We start from the raw sequence: 19,420 nt of genomic DNA on the forward strand, positions 1-19,420 counted from the left end.
TTACAATTGAAGCTATAAGTTTTCTCTGTGTCTGTATGTCTATGTGTTTGTAATTCACAAAGGCTTTCATTTCTGTTTGAGTATGTAATGATTTTCTACATCCAGAGGATATTAGTTGTAAAGTTTTTTTTCAATTAAAGGAGCACTTTTATAACTGGCTTACAAATTTAATAAACACTCGTATAAGAAGCAACAAATTCTAGCATTTTATGACAGTACTTTATTTTTCTATCTATCTCTATCTCTATATCAACAGGTAGTTTAGCTTCCTGAGATTTGAGACTATATTGAACATTGTAACTTACTGTGCTTTTCTTTAAAAAAAGAGAATATTCTCTTTTGTTACCTCAGAAAAATTACCAAAGTTAGAAAGTTGACTTGGCTATAAAGCTATATTTTCTAGCTTATAAGCCTTATTCAAAATTTGTTAATTTTTAAAATATTCTTTATGGAAAAATGCCTAATGTATCATTTCTGCACCTTATATATAATTAGAAAATATGAAACACCAAAACTTCAAATTACCCATTGTATTTTTAATAATTATATATCTATATTACAAAATAATACATAATGAAATCTTGAAAGAGAGCAATATTTTAACAAGGAATATTAGTATGGAATTTGGAATAGGACAGACTTACTTCATATAACCATGTGCTTTCCCTTTTATTTTCAAAATAATTATTACTGGGATTTAAGAAAATCTGAAAGAACTAAAGTTGAATAATGAGTTTTTCTCTTGGCTATACCTCAAAAACCACATAACATTTTTTCTAAGGGATGTGATATGAACACCTAAATTATATCTAATGCTCTGGTTGAGATGCTTTTATTAAATGGAAAAGATGGTGAATTATTTTATGCTGCAGTTATGTACTATATCTAGGACTAAAAAATAATTTTGGATTTCAACATGATTTCTCATCTGTTCAGGTAGTCTAGACATCTACTAGAATTTTGGTTTTCTATAAAATTTACAGATAAGAAGTCTCTCAGAAAAATTAGCAAGAGAGTAAATTATATCGGTAGACATATAGAAACTTGAATCTGCCTTGTAAAGCAGAGGAAAGATTTCTCAACTTTGTGTATACAGAGAATCAAAGATCTGCTTAAAGGAGTCCATTAATCTTTAAAATTTTTATACAAAAAATTATATTAAACATTCTATCAAAACATTACATCAAACGTGTTAACAAACTTTGGACTGAATAGGGGTCGGCAACCCTAACTCCTGTATTTCACAGGTCAACTGTATATATATTATGTACATAAAATATATAATTAATTATTAAACTTTGATTGCACAAAAACCTCCATATTACAAAATACACACAAATTAAATTAGAAGTTTTATTCTAGATATTTTAAAATGTTTACTTGATGAAGGAATGCAATAAAATCATGATTTTGGGCAGTGGAAGATCTTTTCTTCCCGAAGGAAACAGAAGTAAAACAAACGGCTGGAAATTCCCTTTTTGATAATTCATTACTAGTAATGTATATACATAACACAATATTATTACCCCAAAGTCACTTCATCTGTAGAGAAATTAACCTTCCTGAAGGATATTTATAACATACTTACAGAAAATGTTCTGCATAGGTAAATAAACAACTCTAGTTAAATAATGCCAGCTATCATTTCAGGGAATATCGTGTAATTTTCTAGAAATAATTTTGTCATATCCACATTATATTAGTACATAAGGTCACTTGGCAAAGGACTCTGTGGGAAAAAATTCTGTAAGATCTAATATATGCCCTTTATTTTGCCATTTTGACTCTTGTTATTAAATAGATAAATAAAGTGACTTCAGAGGTGAAAGTGACTTTTCTTAATCATGAAAGGTAGAAAGCTGGATCCTTAAAATAATATCTGTCAAGGTAAAAATTGCACCAAAGTTAGATAGGTAATTAAATTTTATTAAAGACTATTGAAATAAGGGAGAGAAACTAAACTCAATTCTCCAAAAATAGGAAGCAGGAGAGATTTTAATTGCGAACTTGAACTAATAAAAAATGACAGCAGTCCTCCCTTATTGTTGGTTTCACTTTCCATGCTTTCAGTTACCACGGTTCAAAAATATGTTAGTGTGGTTTAGTAAGACATCTTGAAAAAGAGAGACCATAGTCACATAACTTTTATTATAGTATACTGTTATAATTGTTCTATTTTTATTAGTAATTGTTGTTAATCTCTTTTTGTGCCTGATTTATAAATTAAACTTCATCATAGGTATGTATGTATAGAAAAAAATACAGTAAATACAGGGTTTGGTACTATTCACAGTTTCAGGCATACACTGGGGTCTTGGAAAGTATCCCTGCAGTTAAGAGGGAAGACTGTTATACTTGATGTCACTGGAGAAGAGTTTGATCAATGAAATGTGTCAAGCAGATTGAGTTATTATTGAGTTTGCAAAGATTTTGCTCTGTGAGTAGGCCTTCTGTAGAGTACACAGGGAAGTAAGAGTACTATTTTCTTTGATGTTTACATTTCAGAGACATGGTTCCAAGGTCCTTGATAAAGACATCCCATGCATCCTTAAACTGGCAAGAGGTTGGAAGAAGATTTACATACATTTCAAAAAGGCAGATAATTTACAACTGCAAAAATTTTAAAGTACATCCTATAAGAAAAAAAGAGTGCAGGGGCCTGTAGGCAATAAGAAACCTGTCTGAAGTTTACTCAAGGTGAGGGAAAGAGGAAGGTTGTTTTGGCTCTATATTTAGCTAACTAAAAGGGAACAGATTTTAAAAATCATATCTGGATGAATTAAAGTTCAAATTTATACTGGATTAAGACCTAGTCATAAATTCTGAAATAAAATAAACTTGGTAAAAACCTTTCACATCCCAAATTTTAGTGCTCCATGGACTCTTCTACTTTGTTTGAAATTCACCTTCCCGTCCCAGTAACTCATAATAATATATAATTTCATAACATTTTTGTAGCAGGGGTGTAGAAAATAAGGTAAACTTATTTGTAATTATGTGTTTCCACTCCAGAAGCATTTGCATTTAAAAGGACCTCACTCAGAGAAGGAACACATTTTAATACAAAAAAAATTAAAACAACACTCTTGGAATTTCTGTCTTTGATGATGAAAACTAAAATAAACCTAATTTCCCATCATATGTTTCAAAATACTGAGAAAAAGCAAGACTAACTTACTATTTACTCTATGAAATACTTGCTTCTGGAACATAAGACTGTGAACCAACTAAAATAAGTTATTTACAAAAACTAACAGTTTGCACATCGAGACTCACTTTAAAGATTCTCAGTATATTGTGCCACCAATTCGAAGCTTTCCTTCATAAACTCTAACCAATCCCCACTAAATACCCTCTACAACTGACTCAAGGCTCTACACCAAATAAATAACTTTCCACAACTTCTCCCATCTGATGCACTACCAAGACTCTACTAAGGTGTTGTTTTCCCTTATTGAAAGAAGTCTAAAATAATTAGTTTTTCTCCATCAGCAGAATAGTCTGGTGGTCTTTTGGAGGGTAAAAAGTGAATAAATCCAAAGTTTCACAAAATCTCTTTAAAATGCCCTCACTCTCAAGGCTGGATAGCAACCAGTGCACTACGCTGAGACCACTGGATATTCTCTCCAACTGTGAAAGTGACATAGGTACAGTATCAAGTCTAAACTCCAATATTTTTCATCAACTTCACAAATGCCATGTTTCTGTTGTTTCTTAAGAATAAAAAAAATTCGAATATATATAAATAGGAAAACTCTCCGTCTTCATCACTTTTTCAGGTGAGTCTATACGAGGAAGCTCAGCTGGGAGAGGAAAGTGTGGGTTCTATAAGTACATCATTCAAGTGTTCTAAATAAGCGATGAGTTCAGATGATCACATCACTCTGGTGTTCCTTTGGGCAACATTTTTATTGTCACCTTTTAAAAAATCTTCTAAACAGTCTTAGTTGATTTGAAATCGATAGATCTTTTGAATTTTCTGGAGACATGATATTGTACAAATGCTTGCTGACATAAGTTTTCACGGGTTCTTCTCAGTCTTTTATACCTGGACACCACACATTCCTCCCCTCATATTGTAAGCCATATACATATCTCTCTAATTGGCATAATTTCTCAAAGGACAATGTGAAATTGCAGTGACCACCCTGGGGAAATTTTGACATGAACAAGATTATTTATTTGACAGATCTAATAGAACAAAAAGGGAAAAATCCTCATGAGGAGATTCTCTGTCCTGTATATCTAATAGAGAGATTACTGTGTATTATACAAAACCTCCTCTTTCATTTTCATGCTTCTGGGATTAAGAAGCACTAGATTTTTAATTATATGGCTCTGTGGAATTGTCAAGTATGTGAGTTGTTTAAACTGTCTATAATAATTTGTTCTTGTGTGTTTGAAAATAGGTTTTTCTTCATTTAAGCATCTCCAATGCTGTTCAGAAGGGAGATAATCAAACTTTGCAATCATAATTTTACATCTACCAGAATCTAGATAAACTTCATTTATTCATTTTTCACTTTTTCTCCTTTTCTGTTTTGCTTAGAAAAAATAGAAATTAATTGATCATAAATATTTTTATAACATTCTATATTGCCATTCTAGGATGATTTTTCAGATAGTCTACATTTTACAATGAAAGGAAACGATTAACTGTGCTTTATTTACATGATTTCTCTTCCCAAATTTTAACAAATCAGGAAAAGCATTCATGTGTATGGGTAATATTGTTAGTCTTTTAGTTGAGAAAAAAATTGGGCTCCACAGAGCTTTGGCTTAATCCTAAAGTTCTGATTTTTCAAAATACATAAATACTGAGGTTTGCTTATTTATATTAGTACATATGTATTTATTTATTCTAAAGAGGTTTATTTATTTAAAAAGGACTCATGTAATTTTTAAATAAATGACGCTTCAGAAAAATTAGCCTGATTTAATTTAACTTTAAGAGAAATACTCTATAATTATGTCCTCAAATTGTCTGATTACACAATCTAAAATTGATATAATCGAAATTTTAAATAACAGATATAATTTAAAAGGGTTGAATCTTGTGAATTCTTACTAATTCTACTACACTGATGTATTAGAATATTTTATTGATGATACTGCAAATCATAAGAACTTAAAATGATTGTGTAAGTTTGCAATTTCTAAATATTTAGTCAACATTAAGAACTTACACAGATATTTAATCAAATTAATCAAATTATTTTGGATGCCTGAACAATTAATCAAATTAATCAAATTATTTTGGTTGCCTGAACAATTCCTAATTAAGAAAATTATAAAAATATAGTCTCTAAATATAGATTTAAATTACCTCTGTCCTTATAGAATGGAAATAAGGTGTGCAAATACAGTTGAAGGATGTGTATTTATATTTATTTTGCCTATGATAAAAGTTGTTAAAGTTATATAAAATATGTAATCATAAAGTAATAAAATAGCCAAAATGATCTTAGATTGCTATATTTGTGTATTTTCTTGAGTCTAAAGAAATTGTCTAATTTAATTAAAGTTGGTGATTTATATTATAAAAGGATACTGAGAACTAGAAATACATAAACAAAACAACAAATATGATTTGCTTGTTCCTAACAAAGGTTTACAGTTACTGAATTATTAAGTGTATTATAATATGTAACTATTTTTAATATACAGATAAAGCTAAAAGTCTTAAAGATAAAGCTGTAATGTAATCATCTATGTGTATAGTGATGTATATGTGATTGGCTAAATATATATATATGTAAGAACGTATTAAGCTTACTTCATATATTTATGACTTGTAAACATATATCAAAATATATTTTAGGGCATACTTTTAGATGTTCTGTGGTATTTGAAGTCTTTTTGCCTGTAGTTGTAATGCCTCTAGATGAATTCGAAGGAAATAGTGACTTGTATCAGTTTTTACAAGGTTGACTCAATATAAATTGATACATTAATAAAGAAAAGGGCTTATGAGTCTTTACTGAAATGTATACAATATGCAGAATTAAAACATGGCTTTCTTAAAATGACCAAATTAGGATGTATCAAGACAAGATAGGTTACAAATACTTTGTTAATTCTCTTTTGGGAAAATTCTTGAATCATTTTAACAAAAAGTTCCTACTCCTAAGTTGTTTAAAATGAAGATTCTTAAATTTTTCTTAATTATTGTTACATATTAAAAAATATAATCTTAATTTGTATAAGACAGTGGTGAGGGGATAAAAGGAGGGCCTCTCTTTTATTCTTGCCATAGGCCTCACAATTTTTAGTGATGGAACTGCCTAGAGATTAGAAATTATTTTCATTTATTTTTATTTATTTTATTTTTTAAGTAGCTTGCTCGTGTAAGAGATTAGAAATCTCTCAGAGATTTAAACATATCCAAAAGACAAATGCATTTCATTATGATCTGTAAGCAAAAAAAGTGGCATAATCACAACTGTATCTGAGAGGCTTTAGTCAGCCTGCAAATTATAACATTAATAAAAAACAAGAAGACTAGGAACAAAATGATTCTTCAAAATTTTTACTTTCCCATATTATAAATGTATGACGTAAATATAAATTTCCAAGTAGACTGTTGAGAATTTGTTTACGAAGTTATATTTAAACTATGCAAACTATATATTTTGAATATTGAAGAATCTGTAACCTAAACATTTCTAACTTTCTAAAAATCAGACAATTACAAGCTAAAGATAAAAATGAAAAGCAACTACATAAAATTACCTTACCTCTTTTGTGCCTTCATGTGGGAACCAACATGAAGAATTATTATCTTCAGGATCGTTCACATAGGTTGCATCTTCAGTGCAGTTTGCAGCCAGAAAGAAATAGGCATCAATAACCCCTTGGCACTTTTCACCTTCAGATCCTTTAAAAAAAAAAGAGATAAAAAATTAAATAAACTCTTACAAACTTGAATTCAGAATGAATTATTAAGGACTGTGGTGAAATTACTTGAAAAGATAAACTTGACAACATCTGCCACAAAATAAGTTCCTGTATGCATATGATATTGAATTTGAAGAAGACCTCAAAGCCCAACACTCTCATTTTAAACATGAACTGAGAAATACAGCATCACAAGAAGAAGAAGAGACAGCTCCCAGGCCAATTCATTTTTTAAAATAATCAAATGTTGACTAAACTGTAATTAATAATTATAAGAAAGGATGGTAGAACGATAAAAAGAGCACTGTCCTATAACAAAAATAAAAGCAGAGATTGCAAAAGAGCAGAAGAAAGAAGTGACCTATATTCAAGAGAATGTGACCTATATTCAAGAGGAAAACTAAAATTTTAAGGCCCAGACCTAGAATTCTCAGACAAGGACTTTAAAATGATTATATTAAACTTTCTGAAAAATCAACAGGAAAAGATGAATAAAATAGATAATTAGATAAGGAATTAGGGGATGAGAGATTTTGAAATTGTAGGAAAAACCAAACAAAAAAATGGTAAATCTCAGAATTGTAGGGAAAAAGGAGTTAATTAAACTGGGCTGAAAACCCATTATTGGTCATTAATAGTGGTAATAAAAGAACATAGAAGACCTGATCCAATCTTTTTGTAAACATGACTACATCTCCTAGTAAACAAACAAAAAATATTTGTCAGAGGACAGTATTTATCTAAAGAATCTTTTAGCAAAATATCTCTGGCTTTGGATTGCTTATAGTAAACAAATCTAAACTCTAGGGACTCGCAAGGCATCATTTCTTGGAAAATAGAATGTAAGCTATGCATTTTACAACAGAGTTGTAAATTAGAAATGATTCATAAACTGACGTCTCCCTACCGTGTGAATATTTCACCAAGAAATCTCACTTATTACTGGAAAAAAGGAAGGAGCTAGGAACCAAGCACAATATCCCAAATCTCTTCAATCATATGTATGTAATTTGACTGTTTATAAATTTAAGATTACAGAAAATTATGGCTATGTTAATAAAACAATTAATGGATGAGATTATCAGATCAAACACAAGAGAAGAAAAGATCAGTAAATTTAATGATAGGTCAATAAAAATTCTACCTGTAACATTCTGAGAGTAATTAACTCAAACAGGATTATGCTAGCTCCATATAATTAATTGATATGTGTTCCTCCCTCTGTGTTTTTGTGCAAATTTATGTAGTATTAGAATGAATACTTTATTGAAAATTTGGAGAACTTTAATAGAAGGCCATATATTTCAAGTATGCTTTTGTGGGATGATTTTTAAAACTATTTTATTCAGTTATTTAAGAAATTGTAGGATTATTTAGAATTGAAATTTATGATTTGCTCAGTTTTTCCAACTAGTATTTTTTTAGAAATTTATCCATTTCATTTAAATTGTCCAATTTATTAGTATAAAGTTTTTCATAATGATGTATCTGACTAAACATTTGGATTTAACTCTTAACATCTTCCCTCTGCCTCCCAAGACCTCAAGAAAACAGAGAATTAAAAAAATAAATAAAACAAACATTTTAACCCACAAAAAAGAGTGAGAAGATGAAAAAAAATGATACACTGACTAAATTAGCAGAAAGGCTACAGCCAAAACACAAGTGAGGGGACATAATTATGAAAAAAAATTGGACTAGCAGAAATACTGAGATGCTCTGGGTTTAAAAAGCATCTGAGAATCTGATACTAAGGTGGGCTCTGGAAACACGATTAGCTGGCACTGAGAGTCTCTCTCCCAACTCAGTGATCCAGATTATTATTCTAACTCCTCACTCAGCTTTACAAACAAACAATTTCCGAGATTTGTTTTCAGGAGTTAAAGAATCTCAGGAGCTCCTGCCTTAAGGATACCAAGCTCCTTGAGGGTCCCCTAGCGAAAGCCTAGTTGCCATCCTGCAACCCTGTCATAGAGCTCCAGTCATCATGGCCCATCCTTGTATGGTCAGTTTCCAGTCAGCCTTCTTAGTTCCTCTCCATTAAATATGATCACCCCACATTTGGCAGAAAGACTCCAAACGAGAGAGAACAAATCTTTATAAACAGTATTTACAGAAAACTGAGACACTAGGCAAAAAAGAAGAAAATTAAAACAAACAAAACTATAACATTTTTAGAGAGAGAAGAAAAGCCATTTTACCCTTATTGAAAAAAAAAAAATGGCCGAAGTGTGTATAATTTAAAGGATGGAAAACTGCCCTAGATTATTACAAATATAGTAAAACAAATTAAAAATTCAAACTCATTTTGAGATATTCAATTGGAGGAATGGAGTAGAAAATAAAGCAATATGAAAAGAAATAGGAAAGAGAAAAGAAATTATGAGAAAACGAGAGGATGAATTTAGGAGATGTGATACCCAATTTTTGGAATTGGGGCTACAGAAAGAAACAGGAAAAAGGACTTTTTAGGGGAAAAAATACAGAAACTACCTAAAAATGGAAAGACCCATGCTTCCAAATAGAAGAGTTTAACAAGAGACAACAAGAACATACTATGTAAAAGTCTCAACATTGTGAAATTTCAGAACACTGAGCAAAAAACATGGAAAAGTGTTCCACAGAAATAAACACAAATTATATATAAAGAAGCACAAGGTTGTCTACTATACACATGATTCTACACTGCTGCATGCCTTTCTTTCACCTTATCATGTATCTCAGTCCTAGATGAATTCTGCATTCATTTCCATATTTATGTTTATTTTTTTCTTAATAACCAATGATACAAGGTATAAAATTACACCTATATTATTTAGCATGTGGATGTATTCTCAATGATCAGAAGGCTAGGTCAAATGGTATAGAATTTGTAATATTGACGGATATTGCAAAACTATCCCACTTAGATATTATAGTGATTTTACATTATTGCCAGCAATGGATAGTCATTAAATTGTCCAATTCTAAAATTTTTACCAGGCTAAGAGGAGAAAAATTATATACTTACAGTGTTTTTTTAAATTTGCTTTGATTGCATTATGAATAGAGCTTAGCATTTTCCCCACATATTTAGGGATACTCTCTGTGTCTTCGTATGTAAACTGGGTGTTTATATTACTGACTTACCTTTCAGCTTTTTCAGTTTTTCCTTCTTAATTTCTAAGTTATTGATATATTCTCGATCCTAATCTATCTTTTGTGAAGTAAAATGTTTGTGCAGTGTTTCTTTTGCATTTTGATTTTTATGTCTTTCATAAGCAGATATTTTTACTTGTCTTGTAGTGAAATTCACCAGTCTTTTCTTTCTGACATTAACATTTTTAGTATTAACTATAAACATCTTCCCCATCCATTTTTTTTTGTTTGTTTTTCCCTTTGAGTTTTTGTGGGTAAATACTAGGTGTATATATTTATGGGTTACATGAGATATTTTGCTACAGGCATACAATGTATAGAAATCACCTCAGGGAAAATAGTGTGTCCATCACTTCGAGCATTTATCCTTTCTTTGTGTTACAGATAACCCAATTATATTCTTTTAATTACTTAAAAATGTACAGTAAATTATTGTTGCCTGTAGTCACCCTGTGGTTCTATCAGATACTAGATCTTACTAATTATATCTAATTATATTTTTGTACCCATTATCTATCCCCACTTCCATCCACCTCACTATCCTTCCAAACCTCTGGTAACCATCATTCTACTCTCTATCTGTATGAGTTCCATTGTTTTAATTTTAAGCTCCTACAAATACATGAGAACATGTGAATTTGTCTTTCTGTGCCTGGCTTATTTCACTTAACATAATGACCTCTATCTAGTTCCATCCATGTTGTTGCAAATGACAGGATCTCATTTTTTTCTATAGCTGAATAGTATTCTATTGAGTAAATATACCATATTTCCCTTACTCATTCATCTGTTGGTGGACACCCAGGTTGCTTCAAAATCTTGGCTATTGTGAACAGTGCTGAAGTAAACATGGAAATGCAGATATCTCTTCAATATACTTATCCCCTTTCATTTGAGTATATACCTAGCGGTGGGATTGCTGGATCATATGGCAGTTCTATTTTTAGTATTTTTTAGGAACCTCCAAACTGTTGTCCACAGTGATTGTACTAATTTACATTCCCACCAACAGTGTACAAGGGTTCCCTTTTCTATACATTCCTGCTAGCATTTGTTATTGCCTGTCCTTTGCACTAGGGTGAGATGACATCTCATTTTAGTTATGATTTGCATTTATCTGATGACTAATAATGTTGAGCACATTTTCATATGCCTGTTTGCTATTTGCATATCTTCTTTTGAGCCACATCTATTTAGATCTTTTTTCCCATTTCTAAAAATCATATTATTATTTTATTCCTGTAGAGTTGTTTGAGCTCCTTTTGTATTCTGGTTATTAATCCCTTGTCAGACAGATAGTTTGCAAATATGATATACCATTCTGTGAGTTTTGTCTTTGTTGTTTCCTTTCTTCTACAGAAGCATTTTAACTTGGTGTGAGATCATTTGTCTATTTTTTGTTTGATTACTAGTGCTTGTGGGGTATTACTCAAGAAATCTTTGCCCAGTCCAATATGCTGGATAGTTTCCCCAATGTTTTCTTTTAGTAGTTTCATAGTTTGAAGTCTTAGATGCAAGTCTTTAATCCATTTTGATTTGCTTTTTGTATATGGTGAGAGATAGGGGTTTAGTTTCATTCTTCCCCCATCCAAATTTACAAAGCATTTCTCCAACATTCTCTAATATTTTTATACTTTCTTTTTTATGTATTAAAACTTTTATCTATTTCAGTTTAATCCAGAGAATGTTTAAAGGCATAAACAAGTCGAATTTTTTTTTCAGACGGCTATCCAGTTGTTCCATGTTAATTATTAAATAGTCCCTACTTATTCTAATAATCTGAGATGGCAGTTTTATTATATGTTTTTTCTTTCATGTTTTGGATTCATTTTGAGACTTTGTGTTTTGTCATATTTGTTGACTTGCATGCGGTGGTGCTATGCTTTTCATTAATGAAGCTATGTAATCTAATTTAATATATGGCAGAGCTCATTCTATACACCACTTGTCCAAACAATGCACTTTCGCAGAGTACACTTGGCTTTATTTGTCTTTTATTCCATGTGAACATTAAGAAATAAGATGTCAATTTCATAGAACACAAAAATAACACCATTATTTTATTAAAATCTCAATAAACCTACAAAATAATATGAAGAATTGAAATCTTTAAAAGTTGTATGTCCAGTATAATATAAGTTTTTCAGGGGGAAGGTTATTATTATTTTAAATTTACAGATGAAACCGTATGTATCATACATAAGGTTATGATTATGTATGTATGATATACAACATGATATTTTGAAGTATATACACATTGCAGAATGACCAAATCTAGCTAATTAACATATGCATTACCTCATATAGTTATCATGTTTGTGGTAAGAACACTTCTGAAATTATAAAACTCACTGGCAAAAGTAAACACATTGTAAAATTCAGAATACTCAAATAGTGTATGGTAGTGTGTAAATCACTAATATAATTAGTATGAAGTTTGAAAGAAAAAACTATTAAGAATAATAGTAGCTACAGTGTAATATATCTTTAGGATTTTCTTTCAGATTATGTATGCATGCGCCTATACTACAGCAATATCTAAAGTTTTCTCCATGTAGAAGTTGCATGTTTTTGTTACTTTTAGTCCAATGCATTTTAACATTTTAATTCTTGTTTGTAAGAAATATTTTCTTCCTTATGATTTAATTAGCTTTATTCTGTTTATTAAAGTTGTTTATTTCTAATTAGCTACTTAATTAAGAGAATTCTCTTTCAAAGCATGTAAAAATGCTTTAAAAACTTACTATTAAGTGATATGAATGAAAAATACTAAACCAGTTTTTTTAATACTCAGTTTTTTAAAAAGCCTTCAACTAAAGATTAAAACTAAAGTCCCTAAAATACTTAATAGATATATAAATAGCAGGCATTTGACAAAAGAAGACTTGAAGGTAGAACAATATACTAAGAAAAATAGATTTTGATAAAGATTGCTTTGTTGATACAGCATTTCCTATTTTCACAAAAATCGTTTAAAATTTAAGAAGTAACGTATAATGCATAGATTATAATTAATATTCTGGAAGGTGTTCTACCAGAAGATCCATTACTTTATAAAGGAAAAATAAAACTTTCAAAGTAAATATTTGTTTGCAATATCAACTCACAAATGCAACAATCACTATTTATTTAGAAAAAAAGTTCACTAGTACATGTTAAGTGTTTTAACTCTATGTTTAACTTGGATAAGCAAACTGAAATAATGACATGCTTCAAGAAGAAAGAGATTTAAAAGAATTTCTCTTATTTTCTTTTTTTGTCTAGGATTTTGTCTTTTCTTAAGCATGATTCATATTGTCTTACTTCACTTCGCAACTCTTTATCCACTCTGTCAGTAGCTCTTTTCCTCAAACTTAATAATACACATAATGAACATAGATGATGACACTGAAAAGAAACAGTGCATGTCAGCTCTTTCTCAAGATGTGCACTGTCGACCAATTGTCCTTGAAGGGGCTTCTTCTAATTAATTACCATCCCTTCTCTGTAGAGCAATCATATTGGCAAGAATTGATTGGGCGTGTAAGACACTTAATTTAGTTGTTAGAAAAATCCCTTAATTAAAATAATTTTCCTGCTGGTAAAATTAATGCACCCCATGCAAAATTACCAGCATGATTTTAAAGTTCCTCTTCAATTACATTTTATATTTCATGAGGAAAAATAAAAGAAGATCTTAATGGCAGTTATCAAAAGAAATAAGAAGGAATTTTGCAATACGTAAAATGTATAATTCTATTTACATATTTTTCATTTATTTTAACTTCTATTTTGTTTTGAAAACTTGAGAAGTTTCACTGCTGAATCTTCATATTGAAATTCAAAATGAGTTTAAGTGTTTTACTTAAACATTCATTCGGTCTGTGCATTATCACACTGTTTCTTTTCCATTGGAAAGCCCAAGTCATTTAGATTCTCAGATGTAGCGGTCACATAATTTTAATTTTTGTTATAATTAGCTATATTCAGTAAGTTCTGTCCAGTAATTCAGGAAGGAATAATGATTAAATATGCATACACTGTTTTGAAGATAATTGCTTTCTTCTAAGTTTTCCATGAGTAATTTTAAATTTGTATTACACCACCCATTTTCTAAAACATATATTTGTTATTTTACTGCCATTCATAAAGTTGACTATATTTGCTCAAAGCTGATTTATCCATGAGCAATTTGACTTGCTATTATTCCTTCCATTTTCCCTCAAAAATACTTTTGCCATTTCATCATTGTGAATATGTTCCCTGTAGCAATTTATAGTTCTCAAAAGAAGTTTAATATTTAAAAATAACCAAACATATGAAAGCATTATTCCTACTATGAGACAAAGGAAAATGAAGTGCAAAAATGATGCAAGCACTGAAATATGTGAACTAATTTGGTTGTAACAGTAGAGAGCATTTCTCAATCTGCACATTGAAAGCATTTAGGGAACCTCAAAAAATACTCTGTCCATCTCACTACAATTCCAGTTTGATTGTTCTGTAATGAGAGTTCACCATTAGTATGTTTCAAGAGCTCCTTCAGATGATTCTAATATGTGGTCAGGGTTTAAAAACAACTGAACTGACACAATCCCTAAATAGTACTGAGGTTAATTCCTCTAACCTCAACTCTATTTATTTCTTTGTTTCGTCTGATTGTGTCATTTATAAAATAGTAAGTATTCATAACAGAGTCTCTGAAAGTTCCTTTCAGCATCAACATAGTATAATCAACAATGCTTTGCTCTCTTCTACCACTTTTGGTCTTCAGTGTGATCCGATTAATGAACTGATAACTATTTCTGTCACTAAAGGTTGTTAACTCTACAGTATACTATTTTATGAGCATGGTGAAATAAATTATCATGTTTTCTGTTTAAAAGGCTAATTGTTAGTTTACTTCAACACTGTTGTGATGTAATACAATGTTAGAAATTCAGCTGCTGTTGGTTAGCTGTTACTCAAAAACAGAGACATCAAACTGTTAATTTGCTGGTTGTTTGTAAACTGAAGTGCCAAAATATCACTGTCAGAGGAAATATTCTTTAAAAGAATGAAAATACCATATAGTCTTAAGAATGTAAATCAAATTTGCATCAGCTAAGTTAAATAATATTAGAAATGTAATCAAAGAATGACAATTAAGCTCATCAAAACAGATTGCGATAGAAATTGAAACTCTATAATATAAACAAAAACATATATGGGAACACAAGTGCTGGAATGATTTCATTTCAAGTGTGTAAGACAGAAAACTAGGAGTCCTGTTGACACCTTCATCACTTGCTATTTCCAATTCATAAACAAGATCTTCCATTTATTTCAAGCTTCCAGCATTATGACTCACATTATTACTCCAACCAACTCCCTAGCTTTTTTCCTTCTCTTCCATGTGTTTCTCTACTTGTTATAAACTTATCGAATGTGTCAAAACCTATAGTAATTTTCTATTCCTTTTAGAATAGAAATCAAAATATCTAACCCAGCATTTTAGTTCTGGCTTCACCCCCTCCATGGAATTGTTATTAGTCTTTTCTCACAGCCCCAGACAGGCCTTCAAAGAAGCCATTTCTTCTAATATAATGTTTTTACAAATACAATTCCCTCAACCCAGAATCCTCTCTTCTCCAACTTCTCTGCCATGACATTATTCTCTATATCTCTCTTCAGGGGTCATTTTCTCGTGGAAACCTTTTCTGGCAACCCAACTCAATATCTCAATTGCCAAGTTTTTTTTTTTCTTTTTTTCTAAATAGGCTCATTGCTTATAAGCATTCATGGAATGCTACCTGTTCTCATAAGAGCATTTTGTTTTTAAATAAAATTACATAGTTATCACTGTATTTGTCCATTAACCACTCCCTTCCAACAAATGGATTTATGAAAGTAGGAAATAGCTCTAGTTTACTTCACTATTATCTCTCTTGTACCAAGTAGATTTCCTAGGATGTAGTCAGTGTTAAACATGTCAGTTAAAGGAATACATCAGAAAATAAGAGTATTAATTTTATTTTTAGTTTATATTATGTTTTGAGATGTAAAATACTTTGTGTGTTTAGAAAATGAATACGTGACTAGCAAATTTTGAAATGATTCAAGCAGATTGAAAAAAATTACATAAATTTGTTACCTGCAAATCCCAATTGCCACATGTATTCAAATTGAGCAGGACCTTTATCTTGGCAAATACCATGGAAGGTGACTCCACAGTAGCAGAGGTGTTGATGAATTAGGTAAACATTCTTCAAAAACCAACATGGATTTTTTGTGCACCCTGGAATGCATACATACTACAAAAAGGAAACAAGGAAAAATGGTAAATTGTTTTTTGATGTATTTTTCAATATATACATATAACATAAACAACTAATTTTTAAAACCACAGTGATTATAGAAAACTTTATGGGACACACATTTTATACTTCTCTTTATTTCTTCTATTTCTTTATCTTTTCTTTCTGTACTATCTTTTGTCATATCCATGTTCAAAAGCCTATATGATAATCTTTTAGCTTTGACTCACTCTCAATATACAGCAGTCCCTAATCTTCTGTTTGATGGGCTATAATACATCTTTCCCCTCACAAATTAAAAATACCTATGGTATAAATTAAGAGATACACCATTTAAAACACTTATAACAGTAGAATTAGCACAATAAATGTCATGGTGTGTTCAAATTAGACTTTTGCTATCATTTGAAAATAGTTGAAGATAATCAGGGCATATTGTCTAATAATATGATTTGTTTATGGTAATCTCCAGCATCTTCAAATACAAAAATCATATATAGTTATATCCACAATTGAACTAACTAAATGTAAACCATTTTAGGTCACATTGAGGTCATCACTAAGTTTTAGTACATGCTGCGCTACTTGGGTATTAGGAAGACATCAACCAGCATGAAATGTAAGCCCTAGAGACAAACTAGGGCTATGTATTCTCTTTAGGGCATACCCCTCAATTATTTCTACTTCTCCACGTTTTTTATTAACAAATCTCCCTTGAATTTGGCAGAGAAAAGCACAGCTGAGACATGCAGTACAAGGAATCTGACAGTTCCATTAATGAAATTACTACACTAAGTAAGCATTGTTCTGTTTCAAGTCATGGTGGTCTACCTGGATTTGCAATCACAATTTCCTAATTGCACAACAACCCTAAAGTATGAGTCAACAATAAATGTGAGGAAAAAAAAAATTGGCCAGGCGTGGTGCCTCATGCCTGTAATCCTAGCACTTTGGGAGGCCAAGGCGGATGGATTACCTGAGGTTGGGAGTTCAAGACCAGCCTGGCTAACAGGGTGAAACACTGTCTCTACTAAAAATACAAAAACTGAGTCAGGTGCAGTGGCGTGCACCTGTAATCCCACCTACTCTGGAGGCTGAGGCAGGAGAATCACTTGAACTAGGGACACAGAGATTGCGGTGAGCTGAGATCACACCACTGCACTCCAGCCTGGGCTACAGAATAAGACTTTGTCTCAAAAAAAAAAAGAAAAAGAAAGAAAAAAAAAGAAATAATTTTAAAAATAATTATCATTTAATTATATTAAATGATTACCAAAAAATACAATTTTATGATATATTTCCAAGTTGTGAGATGATCAAAAGCTTTAACCCATTACTTTTATACTGAGACATCAAATGTTGAACTCTACAAATGGCATTAATCAATCTTCACCGTCAGTGGAGATTGTCTTTATTGGATTTGGGTCCTCATTGTGATAGAAAATATGAAGGCCTAATAAATTCTGAATATATGACTGTACAAAATAAACTTAGCAGAATAGTACATTATTCATATAGATAGGATCCTGTAGAGTCATTTCTTCACTTAAAACTTAACAAAACAATAGACAGTTTTTATCTCTCATCCCCCTCTCACCCTTCCCTCTGAGTCCCCAAAGACTGCATATTGAGTACAGTGTAAACTGCTTTGGTGACTGGTCAACCAAAATCTAAGAAATCACCACTAAAGAACTTATTCATGTAACTAAAAACCACCTGTACCCCCAAAAGTATTGAAATAAAAATTTAAAAATAATTTCAGAATATCCTCTTCTGGACACTGGCCTAGGAAGAGAACTCATGACTGAGATCTCAAAGTACAAGCAACTAAGACAAAAATAAACAAATAAGACTTGATTAACCTAAAATGCTTCTGCACAGCAAAAGAAATAATCAATAAAGTGAACAGACAACCTTCAGATTGGGAGAAAATATTTGCAAATTATGCATCCAACAGGGGACTAAAATCCAGAATTTATAAGGAACTCAAGCAACTCAACATCTTCAAAATACAACCAAATAACCCAATTAAAAAGTGGACAAATGACATGAATAGACATTTTTCAAAAGAAGACATACAAATAGCCAGCCCACATATGGAAAAATGCTCAACATCACCAATCATCAGAGACATGCAAATTAAAACCATAATGAGACATCATCTTATACCAATCAGAATGGCCATTATTAAAAAGTCAAAAAACAATAGATGTTGGTGAAGATGCAGAGAAATGGAATGCTTATGCCCTGCTGATAGGAATGTAAATTAGTACAACCACTGTGGAAAATAGTATGGGAATTTCTCAGAGAACAAGAAACAGAAATGTGATTTGATCCAGCAATCGCACTACCGGATATCTGCGCAAAGGAAAAGAAATCATTATATAAAAGAGATACCAGCACAAGTATGTTTAGATTCATTATTCATGATACCAAAAATGTGGAATCAATCTAAGTGTCCACCAATTGATGACTAGATAAAGAAAATTGTTTATACACACATACACGTACATATACATACACACAATGGAATACTATTTAGCAATAACAAAGAATAAAATCATGTCTTCTGCGGCAAAAAAATAACAAAACAGCAACAACAAAAACTAAGTTTGAATTAAGTCCTGTCTGAGGTATTTTGTTTTGTCTGCAATTGTTTTTGTTCTTGTTTGTTTGTTTTTTGAACTAAGAATATCAGAGGAAGTTGGATCAAAGATATGAATCCCTGTTTCTGCCACTCAGGAGCTAAGGAACCATTTAAAAATGAGACATTAAGTATTCTGTAACAACCTTGAGAGAGATGAGCTGGTAAGGAGCAATGAGAGATGCCAGGAAAAATGACACAAATAATATGAATCCCTGCTCACAGGGGTGCTGTGGTATTCTTCCTACTACTTTAACCTGAAGACCAAATTTGACTTCTGGCTTTTCTTAATGAAAAAAACAAAGTCACCCAGGATATATTTCAATGGGTGTCTGAACGATTTATCTGTACTTATAACCTTCTATATTGAATAAGGACACTATGAAGATATTATAACTTTAGATACAATTTGGATTTAGAGGGAGTTATTTGTGATTGCAGCTCTTAATACCTTTTTAAAATTATT

The 19,420-nt window shown here is 31.0% G+C and overlaps 1 protein-coding gene across 40 annotated transcripts in view; it reads right to left on the minus strand.

Annotated features, from left to right (window-relative positions):
• LOC129397991 (protein eyes shut homolog) overlaps nucleotides 1-19,420 on the minus strand; it is a 565,331-nt gene that overhangs the window by 62,566 nt on the left and 483,345 nt on the right. For all 40 annotated transcript variants that reach the window (XM_063605343.1, XM_063605344.1, XM_063605345.1 and 37 more), the window contains 2 exons: nucleotides 16,148-16,307; nucleotides 6,738-6,877 (listed from right to left, as the gene is read on the minus strand). In XM_063605343.1, coding sequence (XP_063461413.1) covers nucleotides 6,738-6,877; nucleotides 16,148-16,307 — 300 coding nt within the window. The remainder of the gene's footprint in view (nucleotides 1-6,737; nucleotides 6,878-16,147; nucleotides 16,308-19,420) is intronic.

The sequence above is a fragment of the Pan paniscus genome, chromosome 5 (assembly GCF_029289425.2).
Source record: "Pan paniscus chromosome 5, NHGRI_mPanPan1-v2.0_pri, whole genome shotgun sequence".
In the NCBI taxonomy this organism is placed as follows: domain Eukaryota; kingdom Metazoa; phylum Chordata; class Mammalia; order Primates; family Hominidae; genus Pan; species Pan paniscus.